The sequence below is a fragment of the Anser cygnoides genome, chromosome 32 (assembly GCF_040182565.1).
Source record: "Anser cygnoides isolate HZ-2024a breed goose chromosome 32, Taihu_goose_T2T_genome, whole genome shotgun sequence".
Lineage (NCBI taxonomy): Eukaryota > Metazoa > Chordata > Aves > Anseriformes > Anatidae > Anser > Anser cygnoides.
The window spans coordinates 2,564,820-2,587,736 of record NC_089904.1 but is presented as its reverse complement, the minus strand read 5'-3'; the positions used below and the strand labels follow the sequence as shown (position 1 = coordinate 2,587,736).

The 22,917-nt window shown below is 64.7% G+C and overlaps 3 protein-coding genes across 8 annotated transcripts; 2 read left to right on the top strand and 1 right to left on the bottom strand.

Annotated features, from left to right (window-relative positions):
* The first annotated feature begins 5,921 nt into the window (after positions 1-5,921).
* DDIT3 (DNA damage inducible transcript 3) lies at positions 5,922-7,425 on the top strand. The gene is made up of 4 exons (XM_066985555.1): positions 5,922-6,055; positions 6,415-6,462; positions 6,579-6,743; positions 6,834-7,425. The coding sequence occupies exons 3-4, from the start codon at positions 6,603-6,605 to the stop codon at positions 7,245-7,247; spliced, it is 555 nt and encodes a 184-aa protein (XP_066841656.1). The 5' UTR covers positions 5,922-6,055; positions 6,415-6,462; positions 6,579-6,602; the 3' UTR covers positions 7,248-7,425.
* Positions 7,375-12,818, bottom strand: MARS1 (methionyl-tRNA synthetase 1). 2 transcript variants are annotated; one of them, XM_048056155.2, is made up of 22 exons: positions 12,494-12,818; positions 12,283-12,373; positions 12,107-12,185; positions 11,881-12,015; positions 11,637-11,712; positions 11,380-11,552; positions 11,139-11,251; positions 10,877-10,993; positions 10,551-10,754; positions 10,190-10,391; positions 10,014-10,088; positions 9,761-9,931; positions 9,566-9,661; positions 9,376-9,493; positions 8,927-9,140; positions 8,716-8,847; positions 8,514-8,618; positions 8,255-8,438; positions 8,078-8,149; positions 7,960-7,986; positions 7,724-7,837; positions 7,375-7,645 (listed from the first exon to the last, which is right to left on the bottom strand). In XM_048056155.2, the coding sequence occupies exons 1-22, from the start codon at positions 12,594-12,596 to the stop codon at positions 7,493-7,495; spliced, it is 2,754 nt and encodes a 917-aa protein (XP_047912112.2). In that variant the 5' UTR covers positions 12,597-12,818; the 3' UTR covers positions 7,375-7,492. The 2 variants fall into 2 exon arrangements, with proteins under 2 accessions (XP_047912112.2, XP_047912113.2); XM_048056156.2 differs by lacking the exon at positions 7,960-7,986 and having other exon boundaries at positions 12,494-12,815.
* Positions 12,819-13,223: 405 nt separating this feature from the next.
* Positions 13,224-20,969, top strand: ARHGAP9 (Rho GTPase activating protein 9). 5 transcript variants are annotated; one of them, XM_066985492.1, is made up of 18 exons: positions 13,843-14,399; positions 14,521-14,856; positions 15,117-15,310; positions 16,003-16,227; positions 16,627-16,695; positions 16,883-16,993; positions 17,061-17,122; positions 17,788-17,875; positions 18,028-18,123; positions 18,416-18,514; positions 18,595-18,718; positions 18,796-18,909; positions 19,301-19,399; positions 19,477-19,554; positions 19,693-19,746; positions 19,836-19,970; positions 20,047-20,152; positions 20,449-20,969. In XM_066985492.1, exons 1-18 carry the CDS (start codon positions 14,291-14,293, stop codon positions 20,627-20,629), a joined length of 2,280 nt encoding a protein of 759 aa, XP_066841593.1. In that variant the 5' UTR covers positions 13,843-14,290; the 3' UTR covers positions 20,630-20,969. The 5 variants fall into 5 exon arrangements, 4 of the variants coding, with proteins under 4 accessions (XP_066841592.1, XP_066841591.1, XP_066841593.1 ...); XM_066985491.1 differs by lacking the exon at positions 13,843-14,399 and adding an exon at positions 13,224-13,780 and having other exon boundaries at positions 16,003-16,695; XM_066985490.1 differs by having other exon boundaries at positions 13,841-14,399; positions 16,003-16,695.
* The last annotated feature ends 1,948 nt before the right edge of the window (positions 20,970-22,917 follow it).

The following is a 22,917-nucleotide window of genomic DNA, read 5'->3' as shown; positions in this document are numbered from 1 at the left end:
TTGCTGCTTCTGGAAGCCTGCTGCAGGCCCACCGTGCCTGCTGCCGCCATCGTTCACCCGGCTCTGCCACAAGCACCTTGTTTCTCCTCAGGTGTGGCCTCGAGTGAGCTGTCCCCTCCTGGCTGCCTGCAGGAGAGCTTCAGGGGCCTCAAAGAGAAGGCTCTGCTGGGCTCCGCTGTCACTTTGCCCTTTGGAACAAAAGCGCAAACCTGCGCTACAGCACCGCCGTCGTGCAGCCATCTGGGAGCACAACCAACAGGCTCCCTGAGAATCCCCCGTGCCCCCCAGCGTGCCCCCCATTTTCACTCGCCTGTGCCCCCACTCCCATATGTCCCCCTTTCCCCTCACTATTTCAACTCCCATGTCCCCACCAGTAGTTTCCCAGTGAGCTACGTCCACGGGGCCTGAGGGAACCGGTGGACTTGCTAAGCCACTGGCCATCATACAGGAGAGGCTGTGGAAGTCTGTTTAAGTAGTTCCCACTGACTGGAGGAGAGGAAACATAGCCCCCATTCTACAAAGGGGAAAATGGAAGACCTGGGAGCTACAAGCCTTCCTCCCTTTGTGGGGGTGCACAGCCTTCACCACCCTCAGGCGGGAGGCAGAGCTGAGGCAGGGCCGGGCTGGGTGGGGGGGGCGCTCTGGAAGGTTCTGTGCTGTGGGGCGTGCTGGGGGGGGGCACTGGGAGGGGGTGTCCTTAAGGTCAGTGGTCATTAAGGTCCCCTCCAACCCAAAGCATTCTAGGATTCTGTTTCTAAAAACACCTCTTCTGTTCCATCCCAGTAATAATAAACAGCACAAGCAGAAATCAGCTCTGCCAGCCTGGGGTGTCCCCATGCATTCAGGTCGTCCTCATCCCCCCCACACTCACGCTACAGCCTGCCCCATGGGAGGCCAAGGGGAGATGTTTCCCCTGCAGTTGCAGCTCTCCAGCAAAGGCCCTGGACTGAATGGAACAGGCGGAGCTGGAGCTACACCGGGGGTGCTTGGAGGGCTTGTAGGCACAGTAAAAGATGCATTTCAAACAGCCCAGCTGGGCCCTGCTCGTGTCCCGCAGCCCGAAGGAGATGCCAGCACGGACGCGCTTTGAACCAGGGCATTTACTGGGGTACTGTGTGTTACTGGCATTTACTGTGGGGTACTGAACCGGACTGTGCGGTGGGGCCTGACAAGTGTCCCTACCTTGTGTTGACCTACAGAAGACGGAGGAACTGGCGAGGAGAAGAGGTGCCTTTTCCTGGCTGTGGTGAGTGTCCCCTCAGGTGCCCTGTGCCCACCCAGGTTCCCCTGCAGCGACTGGGATGGCCAGGACGCCTGCTGCGGCGTGTTTGCCCAATGCCGAGGTGTCTTCCTGGGCTTGTGGAGGCTCACGTCCAAGCCTGTCCGAATGAGCAATGAGAAATGCCTGGAGGGGCAGCCTGTGGGGCTCCCAGAACAGCCCCCTCTGGCATGGGTGCGGGATGCGTCCAGCCTGCCCTTTTTCCAGCTCTTTTTCTGCCCCACAGGACATTCTGCCTGATCTTCCTGTGCGTGGAGCTGGCCGTCACTTTCATGCTGGGTGTCGCGGTGCTCTACGCCTCCTATTACGACCGGGAGTTCTTCTACCACCTGCTGCTTCAAGTGCTGCCAGAAGACATCTTCACTGACCTGGCACACTTCCTTGAAGAGACCCTGTCTCTGGTCAGTGAGGGCGTGCCGCCCCACTGACATCTCCTCTAAATAAAACCGAGGCTGCTCTACCCAGTTCCTCTGTGCCTGTGCAAGAAAGGGAACTGACCAGGAAAAAAACAAGTACTGAGTCCCTCTACAGATAGGTAGGAGAAACTTCACGTTTGCAGGGCCCCGGGGGACTTCAAGCACCATCTGTGTGCTGGAGGGATAACACCGCAAGACATCAGCAATCCGGGAGGGTCCTGGGGTGCGCTGATGGCAGCTTCCTCACCTGCCTGCTATCCCGAGCAGTGGATATGTATGGGGTGAGCAGCCCCTCACCCCAATGCTGAGCGGGGGCTGCTGTTCCCAGCATGGCATAGAGTCTAGGGAAGGGTTTAAAGAAGATGGTAGGAACAAGTCAGGACTGAACTGGTCCTCACAGCTCCTTGCGCTTTGAACCAGGGCATTTACTGGGGTAAATCCAGGTATGGGGGGCAGTGACCCACCCCTGGGTGCTAATGGAGGGCTGGGAAGCGTCCCTCCACAACTCACTTCTGGCACCAGCCCCAGAGCAGTGACAGCCATGTCCCAGTGGGCAGCAGCACTGAATCCCAGCTCAGAAATCTGTGCTCGTCCATGTGTCGCAAAAGGAATGATGCGCTTCACTCCTAAGAGAGAAGCAGCAATAGATTTATTGCTGAAAACAGTGATGGAGCAAAGCCAAATATGCCTGCTGAATGGCTGCTTGGCAGCTTACCAGTGTGTGGGGCTAGCAGAGGGCATCAAACAGACCTCAGTGTGACCACAAGTCAGCCCAGCCTTACAGGGTGCAGTGCACACAGGGGCCTGGCACACCCCATCATTATCTGGGCACTACTGAGCGCACAACTCATACATGCTGGCCTGCTGTACGAATGAGAGGTCTGTTGGGCCTGCTGGGAACCTCTTGTCCCGATGCGGGAAACGTTTCTTGGCGCGCAACCTCAAGTTTCTTAGTGAGTGGGGCTACATCTGGCTGGTGGCCAGTCTCTAGCGGTCTTCCCCAGGGCTCAGTTCTGGGGCCAATTACCTTCAACATGTTTATCAAAGATCTAGGTGCAGGAGAGGAATGGGTCCTCAGCAAGTTTGCCAATGACACTAAACTGGGAGGCACCGTTGACTCCGTGGAGGGCTGAGAGGCTTTGCAGAAGGATCTAGACAGATTGGCACACTGGGAGATTAGTAACGGCATGAAGTTCAACAACGGAAGATGCCAGGTGCTGCCCCTGGGACAGCGTAATGCTGGATGCAAGCACAGGCTGGGAGACGAGTGGCTGGAGAGAGCAGCTCAGCAGAAAGGGCTCTGGAGGTGCAGCTCCACAGCAGGCTCAGCGTGAGCCAGCAGCCAAGTCCTGGCAGCCACGAGGGCAAAATGCATTCTGGAGTGCATTCAACCCAGTAAAGCCAGCCGTTAATTGTCTTGCTGCATTTAATTATCTTAATTAATTAATTAATAATTAATTTTCTTGCTGTATTTAGTACGTGTGCAGCCTCACCTTGAGTATTGTGTGCACTTCTGGGCTCCACAACACAAAAGGGATGTGGACGTCCTTGAAAGTGTCCGGAGCAGGGCAACAAAGCTGGCAAAAGGGCTGGAAGCCACGTCCTGTGAGGACAGGCTGAGGTCACCTGGCTTGTCTAGGCTGGAGAAGAGAAGGCAAAGAGGCCACCTCATTGCTTTCTACAACTTCCCGAGGAGGACAAATGCAGAGGCAGGTGTCGATCTCTTCTCCCTGGTAACCGATGAAAGGATGCACGGGAATGGCACAAAGCTGCGCAAGGAGAGGTTCAGACTGTACCTGAGGAAAAACTGCCTTACCATGAGGGTGGTCAAACACTGGCACAGGCTTCCTGGTGAGGTGGTAACTCCCCATGCCTGTCAGTGTTCGAGAGGCATTTGGATGATGCCCTCAATAATAAGCTTTAACTTTTAGTTAACTCTGGAGTGGTTCAGCTGTTGGACTGGATGATCTTTGAAGATCCCTTCCAACTCGAGCTATTCTATTCCATTCTATTCTAAAATGACCGATCCCCAGTGATGGGACCAATCCTGGAAAGGATGTGTTGCATAACTCTCTAAACCCCCTCTTTTACCCTTTTATTGCTGAGCATGACATTACATGGCGTGGAACGTCTTGTTGGTTAGTACGGTTGCTCTGCCTGGTTATGTCTCCTCCCAACCTCTGGCTCACCCCACGGCCATTCACTCGAGGGGCGGGTGTAATAGACAAATATAGTGTAAATAGGTGTAAAAATAGGTGTAAAAGAACTAGAGAAGGCCTCGATGCTGTGCAAACACTGGTCAGCAAAAGCGAACAACTTCAGCGCACTACCAGCATCGTTTTGGCCACAGCTCTAAAACACAGCACCTTACAAGCTGCTATTAAGAATATTAACTCTATCCCAGCCAGACGCAGTACAGGGGAGCAGGCCACGGCTGGAGGCCTTTGGGGCTGTTCTCATCAGTTACAGCTCATCCATCCCACAGGCACTCTGTGAAGCAGGTGCCCGAGCCGCTTCCACTTGTGGAGCTCCACATCACCCCAGAATGCCTCTGACAAGCAAGAGAATGGGAGAAGCCACCACCGCCTGAGGGAGAAGCAGCTACACCCCCCTCATTTTGAAAAGACTCGGACAAAGACTTGCATAAGTCTTTGCCAAGACTTATGACAAGATGCAGGTGAGAAAGAGCCTGACAGGGGGCTCATGCCCCAGCCCAACACTGGCTCTCCCTTCATGCGGCTCTCCTCTCCCCGTGCTTGGGATACTGGGGAATGGGCTTGCTCTCAGAACCCCTCCTATATCTGTCACGTCTCTGACCAGGCTGTGTGCGCTGGCGTGGGACAAGGCCACCTTAGTGAGGTGTTCCCATCCGTTCCCGGTGCTCCTGAGAGTAAGAGATGAGCTGCAAGCAGCAGCTGCAGGGCTTGGCCTCTCCCTCACGCTCAGCCCTGCTCCTAGCTCTCTGCCTGTGTTGGTGCCAAGCAAGTGCTGCAGGCAGTAAGCATGATCTGGAGCAGGTGAGAGCAGACAGAGGCCTCTCTGGATAGAAAATTGCTGCTTATGACACTGATTCGTGGAAGAACTCCACAACTCAAAGCAAATGAATTATAAAGTAGGTATGTGGTTTATTTCAGCACCAGGCACATGCGGGACAGCTCCCAAAGGCATGCGCACCCCAACGCGGCAACTTGCTTGCGTTATAGACAGTAAAGAGTTACATAGGCATGAAGTTTCCCAATATGCCTATACATATGCATAACCTATCCCCGCGCGCAGTGCCTTCTGGTGGTGGTCGTCGGGGGGTCGTGGGGATGAAGGTTGGTGGCTCTTCTTCATCACCACTAGCCGACCCCCTGCCTTTGTACAGACTCAGCTGCTCCATGGCTCTTGTCCAAACCGCAAGGTCGGTCTTTTGAGACAGGTTTGGGTTTTTTTTGTTGTTTTTTTGAGACGTTCCCCATTTTTTTCAGGAAACATCCTCCGTGGGGGGCCCTGAGGCTCCTCGTTTCGGTTCATTTGCAGAGCAGTAAGCAAAGACACTCAGCAACACCTATTTTAATGCGATGAAGCGAGCCCCCGTTCTTCCCTTCCTGGCTTCAATAATAACGATCGTTTTATTTAGAAATCGTTAACGTGATTAAACAACCCCCCATCCTTCTATCCCTGGCCTCAGTGGGAGCAGGCAGAGGCCTCTCGGGATGCACCACTGCCGCCTGTGACACCGGAGGCGGGGAACGAGGCCGGGGGCACGGGACAAAACGAGCCCCTGGCTGCAGCTTAGGGCTGACGTGGGGCAAACTCACAGGCTGGGCGCACCGAGCTCCCCGTCCCCCTGAATAAGCCACCCCCTGCACCAGCAACGACGGCAGGGAGCCCGGGCCGAGCCGCCCGCCCCCTGTCCCGGCGTTGCCGCCCGGTACCGGAGCGGGCCCCGGCCCCCTCAGGAAATGGCCGAGCAGCGCCGGCCCCGCCTCTGCGCATGCGCACGGCGCCGGGCACGGCCTCGCTGCGGGCCCTTTAAGGCGGGGCGGGGCAGTGCGGGCCCTGTTTCCAGCCCTTGCATCACCCAGCCACGTGACCCACCCCGGGGCGCGTGACGCGGCGAGGGGGCCGCTCCCGCCCGCGAGGCGGGGCCGCGCGCCTGCACCCCTCCCGCTCCCATTGGCTCGCCCTTCCCGCCCGTCCCGCCGCCGCGGGCGCCCATTGGGCGCGGCTGACGCAAGCGTTGCGTCATGCGAGGGCTTAAAAGGAGCGGCGGGGGCCGGGCGGCGGCACAGCGGGAGCGGGGAAGATGCGGATGAGGATGAGACGGGGGCAGCGCGCGGGACGGAGCCGCGGGGAGCCGGGGCCGCGCAGGAAGGTGCGGGGGGGAAGGTGCGGGGGAGCCCCGCGGTGCGGCCCGGTCCCGTGCGGTCCGGTCCCGAGCCACCGGCGGCCGTGGGGCTGCGAGGGGGCGGTGGGCCGGGGCCTAGGCCTAGGCCCTGCCCCCGGGCCGAGGCGGCGGGAGGGAGCCCGCTCGTCAGGGGGCCCGGCTGCGGGTACGGGAGCCCCGCGGGGGGTGGGGGCCGCCCGCCCCCGGGATCCTCCCCGCGGCAGGGCTCCGTGCCGTCCCCCGGGGAGCGGGGGTGGGCGGGGGGCTCCGAGCTTGCCCGCGGAGCCGTGGGAGTTGGGGGGGGGGGGGCACGACGCGCGTCTGATCCAGCCTCTCTCGCTCCTCAGGCGTCACGGAGAAAGTGCATCCTGGTGGATCACCACACCTGAGAGCAGGTAAGGGGGGGGGGGCCTCCCCCTGCGCGCAGGGGGCTGGGAGAGCAGCGCCGCCCCCGGGAGCAGTATCGTGGAGCCGGGGGGTCCTGACTGCACTTATCCCCCTCTCCCCACAGCCCCAGGGTGGCCTGCAGGTGACGATGGCAGCTGAGGGGCTGCCTGTGGCAGGGTCCGCTGGTGGCCTGCCCGGCTGGGAGCTCGAGGCCTGGTACCAGGACCTGCAGGAGGTGCTGGCAGCAGCGGAGCCCCCGGGCCTCCCAGCACCTTGGGGGGCTGAACAGGTGAGCGGAGGGGCTGGGGATGCTCTGCAGGGAGAGGTGTGCCGGGGGGCGTCTGTCATCCTGGACTGGCTCCTTTTTCCTTCCCTGTAGGAAGGGCCATCAGAGACGGCCCCGCTGTGGGGCCCAGAGGGGACTGGCAGCGTTCCAGAGAGCTGTGAGCTGGATGCTGCCCTGACTGCAGAGCTGCAGGAGCTGCTGGGACCACACAGCGCGGCAGGCACGGAGGCAGTGCAGCCGCCGGACCATGCTTTCTGCAGCAGCTCCCCCACCCAGCTGGGCACCGAGGACGAACAGGTGGGGCACAAGGCGAAGAGGAAGAGGGGCAGTGGCGTAACAGCAAACAAGGCGCTGGCCAAGAACCGGGAGCAGAGCAATGAGCAGCGGGTGCTGGAGCTGACAGCCCGCAATGAGCAGCTCCGGGAAGAGATCCGGCGGCTCAGTGCCGAGGTGGAGAACACACGGACAGCGCTCATTAATCGCATAGTGAATCTCCGCCGGACTTAGACGCTGACACGGCCTCGTTGGCACCAGGCGCAGGACTCTGCTGTCCCCAACGGACTTGGGGGGCAGCCATGAACTGGAAGGGCGCTGCCCAACTGGCACAGACTGATGCCATGGGGGAATGCATAGCTTCCAGACGTTGTACAGTTCTTTGCATTTTATTACACACGTGTAACCGTCAGCACAGTTCAGTCTGGTCTTTGCAGTTCCAGGGCTGTAGCTGTCCCACGGCACAGCGAAGCTACGTGCTATTTCTTCCGTTTCCCCTTTGGTACGAGGATTTCGGGACTTTTGCCCTCTGCTAGTGCCAGCTGTTTCTTCAGTTCCAGCAGTTTGGCCACCTCACTGTCAACCTGTGCCTTCTCTGCCTTGTTGGCCTTCAGCTGCCGCACGTGGTTGCCCTGGGGAAGGCCAGGGGTGAGGTTCTGAGGCCAGGGAGAGGGGAAGGGGTTGAGAGGGGGCAGCTCCCACGCGCTCACCTGCTTGGCTACCTGCTCTGTCAGCTCCTGGATCAGCTGGGGGTCGGCTGGAGCCACAACACTCCCAGAGGCTGGAGCTGGAACAGGGTCTGAGGCTGGAGGGGTTGGCTTAGCCTGTGGAAAGACAGAACGGGGGGGGTGTAGGGTCCAGGAGCAGAGCTATGCATCCCATGCACCCCCTGCATGCTGGGGAGGGGGGTCCCAGCAGCACCCCCGTGGCAGTACCAGGGAGTTACCTGACGTACTACATTGAGGTCTTCGGGCTGGGAAAGGAGAGACAGTGAGGAAAGAAACAGGAGAGACGGAGCAACTAGGAGCTGCCCAAGTCGGAGGAGCGTTACGGCCCCCACTCACCTGCCCTCCCCCAAATCGCTTGCGGAGGGCTTCGATCTGGTCGTTCTCCAGCTTCTGGAAAAGGGGACTCACCTAGAACCAGGGGAAAAGAGGGCTTAGGCCCTGCGGGGCTCTGGCTTACCCCCCCCCCCACACACCCCCCCCCCCCCATCCCCTGTCCCACAGCCTTCCGCTTACTGCGCCCACACGGTGCCCGGGGGGCAAGGTGCAGGTGAAGACGGGGCTCAGGACGAAGCACTCCGGGGGGATGCAGAGCTGCCCCTGGATGGCCACGCTGACGCTGGGCATGTAGGGCTGCACCATGACGGCCAGCAGGGAGGCCATGTTCACCGCCACACCGGTCACCGTGCCCGCGCGCTGCCTGCCGGGCAGAAAACCCCTCCATCAGCGCCAGCTCCCGGGCCGTGGCCCCCCCGTGCTCCTGAACTCTTCCTACCTGTCTTCCTCGTTGCCCTTGATCCTCTTCCAGGGCTCGTTCACCTGGATGTACTGATTGCCGTGGCGAGAGATGCTGAGGATGCATCGCAGGGCATCGCGAATGCTGGGGGGGGGGCAGAGAAGGGCCGAGCGGCTGCTCCAGGTCAGGACTTCACCCCTACGTCCCTGAACTCCCCAGCCCTGGGGTTTCAGCTACGCACCGGACTTTCTCCAGCAGCTGGTGGTACTGGCGCAGCTCCAGGGTGACACGAGCCAGGAGCCTCTTGTCATCGGCTGTCAGGACCATGTCGGGGACAATGCCACCGAAGAACTTGCACACAAACATTCCAGCTCTGGGGACGGAGGGGCAGGCGTGAGCAGAGGCTGGAGCCAGAGATGCTCCCCCCCCCCCCCCTTCCCACCCTGCCTCACCTGTTGACGAAGTTCCCCAGGTTGTTCAGCAGCTCCGAGTTGTTCTTGAGCATGAGGTCGCTCCAGGAGAAGGCGCTGTCCTGCCCCTCAGGCCGCAGGTACAGCAGGTAGAAGCGCCAGATGTCCGCCGGGATGCCCGTGTCCTTGGCCATGTCCCCGAACACCCCCACGCCTCTGCTCTTGGAGAACTTCCCGTCCTCGTAGTTCAGGTACTCTGGGGGGGGGCAGGAGGGGCACCACCGTGGGACCCAGGCAGGGAACAGTCCCGCGACACAGAGGGCACGGCAACGTAGTCGTAGCCCCCACGCTCTGCTCAAGGCGGGTTTTCCAAGGCAAAGCAGGGAAATGCGGTTTTGTGCCCGTGTCGGGCTGAGCGGACCGTTCCCGGGGCTGAGGGAAAGCAGAGACCCCCCCCCCCCCAAATCCCCGGAGAACCCCCCCCCCGGTACCTGTAGCGATGAGGTGGTTCACCAGGGTGTAGTTGTCGTCAGCACCCAGGAGCGAGCACGGAAATATGACGCTGTGGAAGGGGACGTTGTCCTTGGCCATGAAGTTGTACAGCTCAACCTGCGAAGCAGGGGAAGGGGACGTGAGCAGACCCCCGCGGACCCCGACCCTGCGGCTGCCCCAGCTCTTTACCTGCTGGGGGTTCTTCCACCACCTCTCCCACTGGTCCGTGTAGTTGGCCGTGATGGACAAGTAGCCGATGGGAGCATCGAACCACACGTAGAACACCTGGCAGGGAGGGGGGGAAGCGATACCTGAGCAAGGAACGCCCAAGGCAGGGCAGGCTGAGGCCCAGGCTGGCTAACCGGCTGCTCAGGAGCCACCCACCTTGTCACGGAAGCCATCGAGAGGCACGGGCGTGCCCCACTTCAGGTCACGGGTGATACAGCGGGGCTTGAGCCCATCCCGGATCCAGGAGCGAGTGATGTAGCGAGCGTTGGCTGTCCAGTCCCCGGTGGTCCAGGAGCGCTCCAGCCACGGTTCCAGCTGCTCCTCCAGCTGTTGGCAGCACACCGGGATGGGAAGCGGTGCCCGGGGGTGTTCTGTCCCCTCCCCAGTCCCCCCAGTGAGGGAAGCCTACCTTGGGAAGGTCTAGGAAGAGGTGCTGGGTGGGCTTTACCACGGGGACGCCCCTGCAAAGCTTGCACTGGGGCTTCTGTTGGGAAGAGAAACAGAGAAACACAGCTTGGATAGAGCCCGGGACAAGGCTGGGGTCCCAGGCAAAGCAACGGGCCTCCCAGAGGGATCCCACCCCACCTTCAGTTCCACAGCATTGATGAGCTTGCCACATTTATCACACTGGTCCCCCCGGGCCTCCTCGTAGCTGCAGAAGGGGCAGATGCCCTCCACAAAGCGGTCAGCCAGGAATCGCTGGCAGCCCTCACACTGCAGCTGCTCCACGGTGTCTTGCAGCAGGAAACCGCGGGCCAGCAGGCGCTGAAAGATGTCCTGGGCAATCCTGGGAAAGCAGAGGAAAAGGAACAGAGCAGTTGCAAGCAGCCAGGAAACACCAGAGAGCCCTAGAACACCCTCAGCTGGCCACGCCGGGGTTCCCCCACCACCCACAGCACCAACACCACCCCTCCCCTGTGAAGCCCTGGGCGGTGCAGCAGCTCACGTTGTCTGGTGAGGTGTGGTGGTGCGGCCAAAGTAGTCGAAGGAGATGTGGAACCAGCGGTAGATGTCAGCGTGGATGGCGTTGTACTTGTCACAGATCTCCCGAGGAGTCAGCCCCTCTTCCACTGCCTTAGTCTCAGTGGCCGTGCCGTACTCGTCCGTGCCGCACACGTACAGCGTGTTCCAGTTCCGCAGGCGACAGTACCTGCGGGCGGAGGCCCCTGACACCCGTGCAGGTGCTGGGGGGCGGCACGGCTGCCCCCTTCCACCTCCCCCGCCCCCGAGGAACCTCTGGCAGCAGGGAGCTTCCAGCGGCCGGCACCTCACCTGGCGAAGGTGTCGGCGCTGAGGACGCAGCCGATGATGTTACCGAGGTGAGGCACGTTGTTCACGTAGGGCAGGGCGCTGGTGATCAGGACGTTTCTCATGCCCTCCACAGGCAACCTGGCACGGGCAGGAGCAGTTAACGCAAACACAAAGGGCAACGAGGCCAGCTCACCTCAGAGCGACGCGGCACCAGCCTGCGACCCCCTTCAAGATCGCCCAGATGTCTGCAACAGCCCGAGCCTTGCGTCGGTTTGGGACTCACACGGGTTTCTGCGGATGCCAGGGCTTGGGCAGTGCCGCAGCACCACGGGCCCAGGCATCTGCAGCAGCTGTGATTTCCTCCTCCGTCAGGGCCCGCTCAGAAGCTTCTTCCTCCTGGGGGGGGAAACAGCTGATGAGCGAGGGGGCAGCGGGTCCCGGGGGGGGTCTGCGGGACTATTGCCATCAGCCCGAGGGGAAACCTGTTTCTGTGCCGTGGCTGAGCAAGGGGGCCAGGGCTGTACCTCAGGCTCGTTACTGGTGGCTCTCTCCATGGCCAGGCAAGGCGGAGGCTGCTTCTGCAGGTAGGACTTGAACTCCAGGAGCCTCTCGGGCATCAGCACAGAGTCAGCAGCTTTCCTGCAGGCCTCTGAGAGCGTCATGCTCTGGAACCAGGTTCTCAGCGCCTGCAGCTCGTCTTGGGGAGGAGACAGTAGGTGGTTCTCACGGTTGTGGGGACACAGGAAATATGCCCCTCCTGACACGCTTGTTTCCCTCTTACTTGACAAGCTGGCCTCATCCTGGAGCACAGGGAACAGGGCTCCCCACACAACCACGTCAGCCACCGACTTGGTATCCTGGCCCAGAAAAGCAGCGTCAAGCCCTGAGACAGCCCCAGCCCGGGCTCTGGGCTCTGCCTCAGGGAAGACAGGAGGGGAGCACAGCTCCCCAGGGAAAAGGGCTGCCCCCGAATCCCCCCCCCCCCCAGAGGGCAGGATTCTCCCATGCTGGGGGGTCCCACTTACCCCGGCAAGGTAAGCGGTGCCTCTCCCGGACAAGCTCTGCTCGATGTAAGCCAGCAGCTTCCCCAGGGCCCCCGCCGCCTCCAGCCCCTTCTTGCCGTGCACCAGCTGCGCGTACAAGGCCGCCGCCACCACCGGCTGGGAGCGGACGGCGGAACGGGGGTCAGGCAGGCCGAGGCCACGAGCCAGGCCCCCGCCCCGGCGGCCCAGCAGCGCCTCGGACGCCCACCTGCAGCTCCGTGGCCTCCCACTCCAGCCACTGGTTGGTGAGGTCGGTCGGCTCCTGTCCGCCGGCCAGGAAGAAGTACCTGCGGGAGGGGAGGGCAGGGCAGGGCAGGGGCAGAGCTCCGGCCCCGCTCGGCGTCCCGCGGCCCCGCTGCAGCCCCGCACCCCGCCGGTACTCACTGGCAGATGGCGTTGGGGGAGAAGAGCACGGCGCCGCTGTCCAGCTGCAGGGCGGGCACCCACGGGGAGCACAGCGGCGACAGGGGCTGCTCTGCGGGACGGGCGGGCCCGTCAGGGGGGCGGAGGGGGGGGCACGGCGCGGCCTCCCGGTGCCGCGGGTCCCCCCCCCCGGTGCCGCGGGTTGCCCCCCCCTCCCCAGCGGCGGCCTCACCTGCCGGGGCGCTCCAGCAGAGCCGCACCGGGGCGGCGGCGCACTGAGCGGCCGCCACCACCTTCAGCGCCGCGGGGCCACCCGCCGCCACCTGCAGCCGCATCGCCGCTGATGCAACCGGGGAGGGCCGCGAGCAACGGCTTCCGGCGCGGGGCGTCCGGTTCGCGGGGAACTACGACTCCCACAATGCTCTGCGCGGGAGCTTTCGGAATGGGGCCTTCGGTTCGCGTGGAACTACAACTCCCACAATGCTCCGCGCGGGGGCTTCCCGCCGGAATGGCGCGTCGCGTCCGCGTGGAACTACAACTCCCATAATGCCCCGCGACGAGACGCCCAAGCTCTCGCGAGAGCCTCCTCCGCGCGGTGGCGGCGGGGCCGGCCGGCCGGCGTTGCCATGGCAACCGAGCGGGGCCGCTGCGGCTCCGCTGCCGCCGCGGCACGGGGCGGTGACGTCACGGAGGGGCGCAGCGGGACCGGGGGCCGCTTCCCCCCCCCCCCCGCTCGGGGCAGCCGCGAGCACCGGGCGCGTCCCCGGGAGCGCAGCCGGCGCCCTGCCCTCGGACCGAGAACGTCCCGCAGGCGTCCGAGTGCCCCGTCCCGTCCGGTCCCGCCCCGTCCCGTCCCGTCCCGTCCCGTCCCCTCCAGTCCCGTCCCGTCCGGTCCCGTCCCGTCCCGTCCCCTCCTGTCCCGTCCCGTCCCGTTCAGCCCCGTCCCCTCCCGTCCCCTCCCGTCCCACCCGTCCGGTCCCCTCCCGTCCCGTCCGGTCCCGCCCCGCCTTGCCGCACGCCCCGTGTCATCGCCGCCGCCTCCCCGGCAGGTGCAGGTCCCGGGGGGGCAGGCACCGGGGGCGCCTCCGTGCCGCACCGGGAGCTCGGTGCAAACGCAGCCCGGCTTCACCCCGCCCGCTCCCGGTCCCCGGGACGTCCCCGCGCAGCAGCAACCGGCGGGCGGAGAGGGCGAAGGGAAGCGGGGGCGGGCGGCGGGGATCGGGCTGGGGTCCTCCCCCGGAACAGGGCTGCTTTGCCGCCGGGGCGGTGCGAGCACCCCGGGGCTGCTTTCCCCGGGGTTCGGCCCCACGGGTGTCGCCCCCTCTCCTTTAACGGGTGGCCAGAGCCGAAAGGCGCTTGGGGTCGAGCGGGGCCGCGGGTATTAGGCTGGGGGAGCGGCTGGCAGGACACCCGCAGGCTCCTCTGCCTGCACCCCCCCACCCCCCCCGTCAGCCCCCAGCACCTCTCTGCCCCGGCGTCGGGTCCCCCCCGCTGGCTCCGTGGCAGCGCCCCGAAGATGGTGAGTGTGCCCCCCAGCAGGGCTGGGTGCCGCGGAGCCGTGGCGCTGGGGGTCCGGAACCACGGGCCGTGGGGCTGGAGGGTCCTCGGGACGGGGGGGGGCCGGGGGAACCGGGAAAGCGTGCGGCGAGAGGGATGAGGGCCGGGGGCCGTGACGCCGCAGGGCTGCGGGATGAGGAGCGGGGGACGGGGAGCTGCGGGGATGTGGGACCGTGGGATGGGCACTTGGGAACCCCAGGGCCGAGACCAACCCCCCCCCCCCCGGCACTGCCCCCCAACCCCATAGCGTGTGGTGCAAGGAAGCCGCAGCCTCGCTGCTTCCTGCTACAGAAACTGCTGCGTTTCCGTCAGGTCCCCGGGCGCCAGCCAAGCCCGCACCCCCAGCCCCCTCGCTTCCCCTCAGCCCCCCACAGCCCAAGGGCAGACGCCGGCTCCCTTGGCATCAGGAACCGGGGCAGAACACGGGCCCCGCGCTGCTCATGGGGCACTGCTGTGGCCGGGGGAGAAACCCATGACGGTGGGGCACAGCCTTAACGGGAGGCACGGGTGCCATTGCCGTGGTGGCTGGGCACGGCCCGGCCTTGGGGCACGGTGTTGCCTGGAGAGTCCAGGCCCTGCAGGTGGGGTCCCTGCTGCTGCCCCGCGGCGCTGCTTGAGCCCCGTTGCGCCGCTGCCCGGAGCTGCGCCGGCTATGGGGCCACGGGGGACACCTGCCCTGACCCCCGGCGTTGTGCCCTGCAGATGGCCAGGGCTCCGGCGTCCTGAGCGGGGCGACGATGCTGGCAGGGAGGTGGCGGCTGGAGGGGCGGCGGTGGCGGCGCGCTGAGCCGGCCGTGGTGCTCCGCGCCCTCTACGACTACACGTACCGTGCCGAGGACGGGCGGCACGTGGCCATGGCTGCAGGTGAGCAATTCCTGCTGCTCCGCAAGGCCAACGAGGACTGGTGGCAGGTGAGGCGGGCCAGTGAGCCCCGCTGGGCTCGGCCCTTCTTCGTCCCTGCCACCTACGTGGCCGAGCTGGACGCCGGCGACATCGGGAGATGGAGCGTGCAGCCCCCGAGCCTGCCTGCGTACGCAGGTGAGTGAGGTGCGGGGGGGCAGGATGCTGGGAGAGCGGAGCCGTGGAGCACCAGGTTTAGGAGCAAAGGGCTGGGGGCATTAGGGGCATAAGATAAGGGGAGTGGGGGCATTAGGGGCATAAGATAAGGGGACGCTGGGTGCAGAGGACGGGGGGATACAGCACCGGGGGAAACAAGGGCCGTGGGGCTGGGGACTCTGCCCCCCCCCCCCACTGGAGCATCCTTTCGGGTTGGTGGGTACCCCACTCTCTTCCTCCAGGCCTGCTGTCTCAGTACCACTCAGTGGAGAACCTGTGCGGACCCCCCCCCGCCCCTCCCCAGGAGGCCAGCGTGCCCATGCGCCCCGTGGGCCGCAGCGTCAGCACCAGCCAGCTGGCGGGGGGGCCCCTGCCTGCCCCCCCGCCCCTGCCACAGTCCCAGTCCCAGCAGGAGCTGCTGGCCCAGGGCACTGGGGTAAGTGGGGGTGAGGTGGCCCTCAGAGGGCAGCCCCCAGCCCTGTCCCTCTCGGAGCACCTACGGCCCTGTCTATGCCCCTGTTCCTGCCCCCCCCCCCCAAAAAAAAATCCGTGCACCCACCTTCCACACCCTGCACCCCTGCATCGCCTCCCTGCACCCAGAACCTCGCTCTCCTGGACCGCACCCTATGCACCCCCCCCCCCCCCCCGGCACCCCAGCACCCTCCAACCCCGCCCCCGCTGCCACCGCTTCCTCATCTCGGTGGGGGCAGCGGAGGAAGTGCAGCTGGGGGGGGGTGGGGGGGGTCGGGGGGGGCCCTGTGCTGCCCGCAGCAGGGCTCGGGGGCCGGGGCTGCGCTGCTGCGGGCAACAGGTGGGAGTGAGGCACCAGGTCTGGGGGGGGGAACATCGTGGGGGGGGGGAGAGGGCACAGATGCCGGGGGGGGGGCAGGATAAATGTCTGTGGGGAGGCGATTGCACAACCCTGATCTGCGCTGGGCACGGCGCAGGTTGGGGGTCACGGCACGGGGCTGGGGGCACGGCGGAAGGGCAACGGGAGGGGGTGCCGCTGGGGGTGCCGCCTGCGGCTGGGGGTGCCGCAGGGGGTCGGGGGGCAGGGGTTGAGCCCCCGGGGCAGGGGGCTGAGGCACGGCACGGGGCGGCGTCAACGCGAGGGTCTGTCCCGCACAGATCCCCCGACCTGGAGCTGGCATGGTGACCCCCGCGATCTACTGCAACTTCGAGGAGCTGCAGCGGGCGGGGGGCCAGGGAGAGCCCCCCGTGCCAGCCGGGCCCCCCCTCCAGGTTTTGGGGGCCTGGGAGCGTCACCAGGACCCCAGCACTGGCCGCTGCTTCTTCTACAACCCCCAGACGGGCGTGACCTCCTGGAAACCCCCCCGGCGGCACCGCGAGGCGGTGGGCATGGGGGCCGGCACCCCGGCTGGCTGGGTCTACGCGCCCCTACCCCTCCGTGCACCCCTGTGTGCTCCATTTCCCCACCAGCATCCTTCCCAGTGCCCTCTGTGCCCTCACCGATGCCCACCCGTCCTCTTCCGTCTCCCCCCCACAGTGGTCCCTGTGACCCCCGATGCTCGCCCATCATCCTACAAATACCTTCACTCCCACCCTTTCCGTGTGGCCCCACCACTGCCCCCCGCGCCTCTCCTGGTGCCCTCCCCGGTCCCTCTCCGTGCCCACCCGTGTCCCTGGCACGGCCCCACCGGGCCGCTGGCAATTAGCGCTAGCGTTAATTGCCGCGGGTCTCCAGCCACGCCATTCCCCGAGGCTGACTCGCGTCCCCTCCGTCGTGCCCAGGACCAGAGCCCTGCTGCGGAGCGCCCCAAGAGCCCGGCACACCAGAGCCCCCCGGACGGCGGCGGCACCGTGAGCCACGGGGAGGGGGCACCGGGATGAGGCACCACGGGGAGGGGGGGTGGCAGGGGAACGGAGGAGGATGGGGGGCACTGGGCTGGGCGGGAGGGGGTTGAGGCAGCGTGGATGGGTGACAGGGGCGCCGCCGAGGGCCTGGCAGGTGTCCTGGACCGTGCCCCTCTCGCCATCTCCCCCGCAGGTGATCCGTGGCCAGCCCCTCTCCCAGCACAGCCAGGAGGATTGCGCGGACACCTCGCTGCCCCCCCGGGCCCCCGCCAAGCCCCCGCCCCGCAGCCTTGACTTACCCACCGTGAGTTACCCTGGGGTAACCGGGAGGGGCGGGGGGAGCGGGGGCAGCGCTGACCGTGTTCCCGCAGGAGGTGCAGAAGGCTGGGCAGCTCAACAGGACCAAGATCGCCGAGGGGGGCAGGAAGCTCAGGTGAGGGCTGGGGTAGGCAGGATGTTGCCCCAGGATGGCGGGTGGTGGTGGTCCTGGTGCGGGGGGGCTGTGCCAGGAATGGGGGCAGAGGGTCCTGGTGGAAGGGGCTGTCCCCAGGGGGCCTGGGGCGGGTGGGGGAGCTCATGGTGCAGGGGGCTGCGTTAAGCTGGGGTTCGCCACAGGGCAGGGGGGGTCCCCGTTGTTCAAGGGGAGGTGTCAGGGCACTGGGGGGGCTTTTCCAGGGCAGAGGGGTCCTCCAGGAAAGCAGAAGGGACCGTGCAGCCTTGTAAAGGTCCGTATTAAGGCAAGGGGGCGATGTCAGTCTGTGGGTCCATGCCAGATTTGGGGGGAGGGGGATCCCCATTTGCACAGACAGGGACCGTGCTAGTTGGGGTGGGGAGTTTATGGAGGGGCTGTGCTGTACCTGGGGAGGGGGGGGCTGTGTCTGGCCTCTACAGCTTCAGACACGCGATGTCCTGGGCACAAAAAGGTGGTTTTGGCTGTGCCAGGATTGGGGGAGGGGGGAGGGGGGAGGGGGGAGGGGGAAATCTGGGGCAAGAGTGGTCAAAGAGCGCCGGAGGCCCATGGAGAGACCCTCTACCGGGGTAGGGGGCACCAAGCCAGCCCCCAGCCCTGGTGAGGTGCCCCTCACCCACTGCCCCCAGGAAGAGCTGGGGGGTCTCCTGGGTGGTGCTGGCCAGGAACAGCCTCGTCTTCTACAAGGAGCCCAAGGGCCCGGCACCCGCCACCTGGGTGAGTTGGGGGCACGGAGGAGCTGGGACTTGGGGGGAGATGGGGGGCTGCCAAGGCAATGGGAGGCACGGGGGGACAGTGGGGACAGTGGGGGGGGGGGGCTACGGAGACACCAGGGGGCAGGGTACCCGCTGACACCCAGCGCCCCGCAGTGCCCTGCCAGCAGCCGCCCTGAGAGCAGCGTGGACTTGCGAGGGGCTGCGCTGGACTGGGCCCGCCACCTCTCCAGCAAGAAGAACGTCATCCACGTGAGTGGAGCGGGACCCTGAAAGCAGCAGGCTCTCCAAAAGCATCCAGGCGTTGCAGCGATGCCCTGTCGGTCCGCGGACAAGGGGACCCCTAAAAGATGCAGCCCGGCAGATACACGGACCCCAGAATGGGACACGGGTTGGGTTGCCACTTCACCAGGGGCCATGGAGAGCCCCAGTTGGGTTAGGGGCACCTCAGGAGCCCCTGTTAAGGGCAGGGTGGGAGGGAGGAGGAGTGTCTGGGTTCCCCTGGCTTCCTTGCCCCCCTCCCATGTCCTGCTGCCTCCCCCAGCTCCGCACAGTGACAGGTAACGAGTTCCTGCTGCAGTCAGACCACGAGGCCACGATCCAGGAGTGGGCCCGGGCCATACGGGAGGTAATCCACCGGCTGGTGAGTGCCTGGGGGACAGGGGCTGCCCGGTGGTTGCCCACAGTTCTGCCTGCGCTGCTGAGCGTTCCCATCACCACCAGGACCTGGAGAACCCCATGGACGTGCCTTTGGGGTGGCTGCGCCATGTACCCAGCAGGGACCTGGCGGAGCTCAGTGGGGACGAGGATGAGGCGCCGTGGGTCACCGAGGGGACTAGGTCCCCAGGTAGGGCTGGGGATTGAGAGTGGCAGGCTTCGGGGCTCGGGGCTGCGGTGACCCCCCTGGGCCTGCTCTGCCTCCAGGTGCCCCCCCTGCTCCTGACACCTCAGAGAAGAAACGGGTGAAGAGCAAGCTGAGGCGCTTCATCATCAAACGGCCCCCTCTCCAGAGCCTGCAGGAGAAGGGGCTCATTCGAGGTGGGGCTCTCCAACTCTGGGACCTCCCCTAAATCCCACTGCACCCTTGGGACCCCCCATACCCTTCCACATACTCCCCTTGCACTCAAAAGCGGGAGAGGAGGGCGCCTGAGCGTAAGAGTGAGATTTGGGTGCTGGTCCCCAGTTGGTCCCAGTGTCCCCATCCCCACGCCAAGTCCCTGTGCCCCCATCAGTCCCATTGCTCAATTGGACTCAGTGTCTCCCATCCCAGTGCCACTTTCTGGCCCCAGAGACTTATCCCACTCCTGGCGTCCCCCCCTGCCCTTGCTGGCAGTCCCCCATCTCCCAGTTCCCTGCTTCCCCTCCTGGCCCCAGTCCCCAGGTCCCATTCCCTCCGCTCCCAGTTTGCCCCAGCACTGCCTTCTCCCAGACCAGGTGTTCGGGTGCCGCCTGGAAGCCCTGTGCCAGCGGGAGAACGCCACAGTGCCCCGCTTCGTCCGGCTCTGCGTGGAGGCTGTTGAGGAGAGAGGTCGGTACGCCAGGGGGCACGGCCCTCCCGCCCATCGCAGAGCCACCTACCGTGTCTCACCCCGTCCTTGTCCCCAGGCCTTGACGTTGATGGGATTTACCGGATCAACGGGAACCTCTCTGTGATCCAGAAGCTGCGGTTTGCCGTGGACCAGGGTGCGGGGATGAGGGGGCACCAGATGGGGAGATGGGCAAGGGGGCTGTGCTGGGGTACATACACAGAGACAGGGGGAAGGGGACTGTCCGCCCCTGTCCCCCCCCCCCCCCGCCCCAAATACCCTTTCATCTCTGCAGAACGAGCTGTGACCTCGGATGGGCGCTATGTCTTCCCCGAGCAGCTGTGCCAAGGTGAGCTGGGGTGGCTGTGCAGAGGTTGCCCTGGTGGTGCCGGGGCCGTGGTGGCCCAGGTGCAGGCTGAGCCCCCCCGTTTCCCCCAGAGGAGCGGCTCAGCCTGGCGGACCCTGAGTGGAGCGACATCCACGTGGTGACCGGTGCCCTCAAGCTCTTCCTCCGGGAGCTACCCGAACCCCTAGTGCCTTACGGGCTCTTCAACCCCTTCATTGAAGCCGTCAGTAAGTGTCTCCCCACAGGGTCCCCAGGCTGTGGGAGCAGGGGGGCCGTGGTGTCTGACCCCTGTGGCTCCCCCAGAGCTGCCGGACCCCCAGGAGCAGGTGCAGCGGGTGGCTGAGCTGGTGCAGAGCATGCCCCCCCCCAACTATGCCACCCTGCGCTACCTCGTGGCTCACCTCTGCCGGTAAGGGGGCCTGCTGCCGGGCTGGGGGTGGGCTTGGGGATGCCCCACAGGGGTTCAGGGTATGGGGTAGCTGGGGGTTTGCATTACGAGGATCAGCCTTGAGAGGGGCTGACCTGCTTGTCTGGGGAGGGATGGGGTGGTCCTGGTACATGGGGTGGGATGAGGGGTTAGGGCACACCGTCAGAGCGATGGAGCCCTGGGGTACAAGCCCCCGGGGACAACAAAGGGAGAATGGGGGAGCTAGATGGGTTGCATGAGACACCTCTCCCCTCCCCCTGAATCTTGTGCATTCCCAGGGTGATGGGGCAGGCAGACGTCAACCGCATGACATGCCAGAACATCGGCATCGTGTTCGGGCCGACGCTGCTGCGTCCGGAGCGGGAGCCAGGCAGCCTGGCCGTGGGCATGTCCCAGCAGAACCAGGCCGTGGAGCTGCTGCTGGCACACTTTGACCGCATCTTCCCCACCCCTCCTTGAGCCTGATCCCCCCCCCCCATACTGGGCACGGGTATCTCAGCTGCCATTGCCCCTTCCTGCCCTGTGCACCATGGACTCTGCGGTAAGCAGGCGTCTTCCCTGGGACTGCCAGGGCCTCCTGCTCTGATCGGGGTTGGGGGCCTGCAGCACCAGGAGCTACCCTCTTCCCGTTCCTTTCCCAGAGAAGACTCCTGGAGCCCCCTCTTCATGCTCTAGGGAATATGGCAGCCCCAAACTTCCCCTCCTGCCGCACTCTGCCATGCCCCGTATGCCTCCCCAAGGTTGTCCCAACATTGATTTATTTCCACCGTTCATTAAAAACGTATCTGTCACCATCAGACCCACCGGGAGAGTGCCCCGGCTCTGGTGGCTCAGTTACCACCAGGGCAGGATCGGGCTGTGCCTGATGTGTTCCTCTGGGAGGTGCCTGGGGGGCCGGGGGGCCTGCAGCACGCCGAGTGGCAGTGCTTGCGTTGCAGGTAGGTACCAGAGTGGGAGAAGCGTTTCCAGCAGTGCCTGCAGCAGAAGGGCTGCTTGCTCGTGCACAGCTGTTGGTACTCGGCCAGGTGTTGCTTGTTCCAGAATCGAAGGCTTTGGCACAGAGCGGGCAGCAGCGTGGGTGCTGGCCTGCTGCTGGGGAGCGAGGGAAGCATGCTGGTGCCTGGGTAGCCTCCTGGTTCTGCCCTGCTGCTGGGAAACCCCAGCTCCGTGGCTTTGTCCCCCTTCCCTCTGCCCAGGCTGACCCCCATACTCCTTGCTACTGCCCGCTGCCTCCCCGCTGCCTCCCTGCACTTGCAGCCCCCAGCCCTGCCAGTGCACCCGTGTCCTGCTACGGGTTGTGCTTGTAGCAGCGTTGCAGCAGGGAGCTGCCCTTGCAGAAAGAGACCCTTGGGGCAGAGCTCACAGAGGAAGCGCCCATCCGTGCCCTACTGCAGCCACCACCGGCACCTCCAAGACCCCTGCCTGTAGGACACAGGTCGGGGGGCACAGTGGCTGGCACCGTGCCCTGCCAAGGCCCTCGGTCCCCAGGGTGTCAGCATCCTCCAGTGCGCCATCAGGCACCCAGTGCTGCCACCTGCTGCCCCTACGGCCTCCCAGTGTTCTCCCAGTGTCCCAGCCCCTTTACTCGCTGGTTGTACCAGCTGCTCCCAGTTCCCCGTGGCAGTGCCCACCGGATCTGGTATGCCCAGGGTCTGCAGGAGGTTGGAGGGTGGGCAGGGTCCCAAGGGCTCAGGTAAGATGGGGCAGAAGGGAACCACTCACGGCGCACAGGACCCTAGGGGGAACAGCTGGCTCCTGGAGGAACCTTGGGGGACACCAGCCCCTGCCTTGGGGGCAGATCCAGAGGGTCATCGGGGGCTGGGAGGCTCATGCAATGGATGGGGTCTGGGTGTTGGCAGGAGGTACGGGGGTGATAGGTGGTGGGTAGGGGGGCAGTGGGACGCTGCGGATGTACTCTTGCTGCTTCATGTGGTGCTGATATTTGAAGCTTTTCCTGCACCATGCACAAGAAGTGTCGGGGCTGGGAGCAGGGCATCCCCCAGGCATTTCAGGGTGCTGGGGGGCTGCGACCCGGCCCGGTCCAACCTCCTTGGTGGCACCGTCAGGAGCCAGAGCTGCAGCAGAAGGAACCAGGTGGTCAAAGGCGGCGGTGGTGGAGGTGGATAGACGCCTTGAATTCCCGGCACCTGAAGCTCCTGGGCTCCTCTGATATCTCCTCCCAGTGTCTGAACTCCCAAATGCTCCCCCTGCCTGCCCTCACCCCCATACCAGGAAGGAGCACCCCTGGAACAATCCCCCCCCAAAATGACCGTGGGCTCAGGTGGAGCTCAGCGCCTGTACCTGGCCCTCTCCTGCCCCTAGTTCCCAAACTGCAAATGAGAAAATGCCCAAGGCCAAGGCACCTGCTGGCCCCCACCCTTCTGGGATCATGGCTTGGGTCAGGGGCACGCAGCAGAGCCCCCACAGATAAAGAACATCCTCCAGGGAATGCGTGCGGTCTCCTTATGATGGAGATAATCTGCCCCATTAATAAGGGGATCTTATTAGTGTTTACAAATATCTTAAGTGTGGGAGATGGAGGGATTTGGCTAAACTCTCTTCAGAGGTCTGTGGGGACAGGACAAGGGGCAACGGCCACAAAATGGAGCCCAGGAAGTTCTGCACGAATATGAGAAAGAAATTCTTCCCGGTGAGGGCGACGGAGCGCTGGGACAGGCTGCCCAGGGAGGCTGTGGGGGCTCCTTCTCTGGGGATACTCAAGGCCCGTCTGGAGGCCTGCCTGGGCA